This window comes from Pseudochaenichthys georgianus, unplaced genomic scaffold (genome assembly GCF_902827115.2).
Source record: "Pseudochaenichthys georgianus unplaced genomic scaffold, fPseGeo1.2 scaffold_1539_arrow_ctg1, whole genome shotgun sequence".
NCBI lineage: Eukaryota > Metazoa > Chordata > Actinopteri > Perciformes > Channichthyidae > Pseudochaenichthys > Pseudochaenichthys georgianus.
In genome coordinates, this window is record NW_027262372.1 from 27,501 (window position 1) to 32,165 (window position 4,665).

Below are 4,665 nucleotides of genomic sequence, written 5' to 3' on the forward strand. Positions count from 1 at the left end.
GTATATCAGTCTGTAGTGTCTCTACTTTAAAGAGTCCTCTCCTGCTGATGTTCAGGTGTATATCAGTATGTAGAGTCTCTACTTTAAAGAGTCCTCTCCTGCTGATGTTCAGGTGTATATCAGTCTGTAGTGTCTCTACTTTAAAGAGTCCTCTCCTGCTGATGTTCAGGTGTATATCAGTCTGTAGTGTCTCTACTTTAAAGAGTCCTCTCCTGCTGATGTTCAGGTGTATATCAGTATGTAGAGTCTCTACTTTAAAGAGTCCTCTCCTGCTGATGTTCAGGTGTATATCAGTCTGTAGTGTCTCTACTTTAAAGAGTCCTCTCCTGCTGATGTTCAGGTGTATATCAGTCTGTAGTGTCTCTACTTTAAAGAGTCCTCTCCTGCTGATGTTCAGGTGTATATCAGTATGTAGTGTCTCTACTTTAAAGAGTCCTCTCCTGCTGATGTTCAGGTGTATATCAGTACGTAGTGTCTCTACTTTAAAGAGTCCTCTCCTGCTGATGTTCAGGTGTATATCAGTATGTAGTGTCTCTACTTTAAAGAGTCCTCTCCTGCTGATGTTCAGGTGTATATCAGTATGTAGTGTCTCTACTTTAAAGAGTCCTCTCCTGCTGATGTTCAGGTGTATATCAGTGTGTGGTGTCTCTACTTTAAAGAGTCCTCTCCTGCTGATGTTCAGGTGTATATCAGTATGTAGTGTCTCTACTTTAAAGAGTCCTCTCCTGCTGATGTTCAGGTGTATATCAATATGTAGTGTCTCTACTTTAAAGAGTCCTCTCCTGCTGATGTTCAGGTGTATATCAGTATGTAGTGTCTCTACTTTAAAGAGTCCTCTCCTGCTGATGTTCAGGTGTGTATCAGTATGCAGTGTCTCTACTTTAAAGAGTCCTCTCCAGCTGATGTTCAGGTGTATATCAGTATGTAGTGTCTCTACTTTAAAGAGTCCTCTCCTGCTGATGTTCAGGTGTATATCAGTATGTAGTGTCTCTACTTTAAAGAGTCCTTTCCTGCTGATATCCAGGTGTATATCAGTATGTACTGTAGTGTCTCTACTTTAAAGAGTTCTCTCCTGCTGATGTTCAGGTGTATGTCAGTATGTAGCGTCTCTACTTTAAAGAGTCCTCTCCTGCTGATGTTCAGGTGTGTATCAGTATGTAGTGTCTCTACTTTAAAGAGTCCTCTCCTGCTGATGTTCAGGTGTATATCAATATGTAGTGTCTCTACTTTAAAGAGTCCTCTCCTGCTGATGTTCAGGTGTATATCAGTATGTAGTGTCTCTACTTTAAAGAGTCCTCTCCTGCTGATGTTCAGGTGTATATCAGTATGTAGTGTCTCTACTTTAAAGAGTTCTCTCCTGCTGATGTTCAGGTGTATGTCAGTCTGTAGTGTCTCTACTTTAAAGAGTCCTCTCCTCTGATGTTCAGGTGTATATCAGTATGTAGTGTCTCTACTTTAAAGAGTCCTCTCCTGCTGATGTTCAGGTGTGTATCAGTGTGTCTGATTCTCTCCCCCCTCTCCCTGCAGGTTCCTCAGTGGTGTGTGGAGTACGCTCTCTCCTATGAGTTCTCTCAGGGTCTGGTGTGTTGCTCTCAGCCTTCCTCCGTGGCGGCGGTGAGTCTGGCTCTGCGTGTGGCCGACGAGATGGACCTGAGTCTGGGCCTGGAGGTGGGATACACCGTGTCTCACGACGACAGCTGCACACCCGACACCCTGCTCAGGTAAGAAGAGATGGCAACAGTACACACATTTCCTCAAGTAGAAGTACAGATACTCGTGTTTAAAAGTACTCTGGTGAAAGTAGAAGTACTGACTAAGGCCAAAGGTCCAGAATAGAGGAAATGAGGAGCTAAGATGAGGCTTGACTTCTTTACTTATTTAGGCAGACATACAGATATTTTTCTGTGTGTGGTTTTTCCTACAAGGGAAATAAACTAAATACAATCAATATAAGATAACTTATGCATACATAAATGATATACATAATAATGCCAAACCCTATAGAAATAATAATCTAGACAAGCTATAATACAACATGTCTCCCTTCTCTTATCATCATAAACACATTAACATATAATGTCAAACACTCTTTACCAGGCAACAAAGAGATTCAAAGTTAAGCTACTGCTAATGAATAACGTTCCACTTCCGGTTGGCGGGAAGCCGATGCTCTTATTGTGAAACGCTACAGACATGCTACTTCCGGTAGCCGAGTAGCGGAGCAATAAATGAACTGTTAAAGGTGGGGTAGGTACGTTTGAGAAACCGGCTCGAGATACACTTTTTGTTATATTCCATGGAATGCTCTTAACATCCCGATAGCAATGAATTATCTGAAGTGCTTTGACAACAAATCCATAAAAAAATGTCATCTGTAGAAGCTGTAAAAAAGTACAACCATGCATGATAGGTCCCCTTTAAGTTTGGCTTCAGGATTCCTGCATGTACCCTGTCGGCTACTATGGTAGGATCTTGGTTATTGAAGTGAATATATCTGCACTTTCCTTGTTGTTCGGAGTTTGATTCTTTGAGGTTTTTGCACTTATTTCAAGTCGCTATCGTATCCTTCCTATCTTCACAAACGGACATGATAGTGGTATCAATCTAATCATTGCAAAAAGGCAAAGACGCATATTTCTGGACATGCAAACAAAAATCTATATATATTACAAAAACGAACCTTTTAAAATAAACTGCACGGCTGTAAGGGAAACTTCTGCAGCAATGGAGAGCCAGGACTCAGAGAGACACGAGGAGAGCTGGAGCTTTGATGTCAAACACTGATAGTTTATTGCAAGGATACGGCCGGAGAATTCACATCACAAGTCACGGCAGCAAAAGGCTCTGACTGCACGGGTGGGTTGTCATGTCAATTCTGATCCGCCTCGCATCTCGATAGACCTTTTAACTAGTTTACAGAGAGTCCACCCACATGTTGGGGGAAGGTATCCGTGAACCCCTGGAGACACTGAATCACTTATCTGACTCTTACGGAGCGTCCACACTACAGCTTCAAAAATAGCTTGGAGCTGGGCGTGTCTGGAGCTTGGGGATTTTATTCAAGCAACACTACCAACAACCAATCACATGAATCTCCCGCCCCCGACATACAAAGCAAAAACCCCGGGGATTTTATGCAAGCAATATATATATATATAAACTCCCCAAACAGGCGAAACCCTACCAGTTTCCCCACTGTCTCTGCCACCTCCCTCCATGCCGGGTTCCTCCGGTTTGTATCCCGGTAGGTGAAGAGGGTCTGGTCATACAAAACCGGGTGATTTGCTACGGCGATAGTTAGTTTCTCCTCCGACTTTTTTTGAAATATAGAAATGAACGGCGGGATATCTCTCCCAGCTTAGACGCGGTTTGATTGGCTACGGCTTCAGCTGTCAGATTTTCCGAAACGGGATTTGATTGGCTGGCGCTGGCTACTCCGGCGTCAGAAGTTGAACAATGTTCAACTTCTGACGGCGGAGACGGACCGCTCTGCTACCCACAATTCAGTTCGGCGAAAAAGCGAGGCTACGTGACGTCACCCCATTCAAAGTGAATGGGCAGATTGGAGTTGCCGACGCTGTAGTGTGGACGGGCCGTTAGGCTCTGTGACCGAGAGTTGACCGGTCATAAAACTGGTAATGTCAACAATAGCTGAGACTTCCCATTCCTTAAGACGGATAACAGACTTAGGGTTAGTCGTAAATGTCAACAGGCAGAAAGGTTAAATATCTTAGGCGTAAGGAAGAATTATTCTTTGACAGAAATATTCCCTTTCAACGGTAATAATTATTAACTGTTTTAAATACTGCACCACATACAGAAGGAAGCCCCCTGAATAACACACTGACTGCTTGAGAGAGAATTAAACGGGTGCAACACATTTCTGTCCCAGAGGAAATGGATCGGATAGATTTCACTACTTTTATAACATAATGTGTCTCGATCTTTCTCACAGCCACACCTTCACTCTTTGTCCTCTGTTCCCTACGGTGGGCTGTGAACGTTTTATAGCCGTGTATTGACTGAAAATGGATCCCTGTGTCCTTTCCTGCGTCTCTCTTTTCTTCATCATATAAACTAGAATGGGATAGTGCCACCAAAGCCAATGCTGCGTTCACGGGCGCCTCGGATATTCCCATTATGCTAATTAACATCTCAAAGCGTTAAAGCTAAAAGCTGTTTCTGTGAATTAGTCGGCCGCACAAATACCCCTTCTCACAATGTCAGCTAAAGATGACTACCGTACTTTCCGGACTATAAAGCGCACCTGCATATGAGCCGCAGCAGCTAAATTGTCCGTCTGTCTTGCTCTCGTTCTGTCTCTCGGTTCCACTTTGACTTTGGCGCGCTACCTATCTCACTCTTTTCCGGCCTCCAGCTTTTCCTGCTGGAGCCCGCCGCTTAAAGGTGGCGGGCGCGGACCGGTCCTAGAGCCCGTAGAGTTAAAGGTGGTTAATTTTACCTGTAAAATCCATAGATCTAGGAGGTTCCCTAGTGGCCGTTAGCTGTACAACAAAAATGGGGAAAAAAGTCGCGTCCGAAAAGTACGGTAGACTCTGGATCATTTGGATTCGACAGATTGCTTATTTGAACATGACAAATTATTACCTCTACTGTGGACACGTTTCTTTGGTGCTTTCTATGTCCAAATGTCGCAACACTACT

General features: G+C 43.6%; 1 protein-coding gene across 1 annotated transcript in view; it reads left to right on the forward strand.

The window, feature by feature from the left end:
- Positions 1 to 1,721, forward strand: part of dqx1 (DEAQ box RNA-dependent ATPase 1) — a gene marked incomplete at its 3' end in the record, with an annotated part of 12,449 nt that extends 10,728 nt beyond the window's left edge. Inside the window, exon 3 of the mRNA XM_034077376.2 lies at positions 1,528 to 1,721. Coding sequence (XP_033933267.1) covers positions 1,528 to 1,721 — 194 coding nt within the window. The remainder of the gene's footprint in view (positions 1 to 1,527) is intronic.
- Positions 1,722 to 4,665: the final 2,944 nt, after the last annotated feature.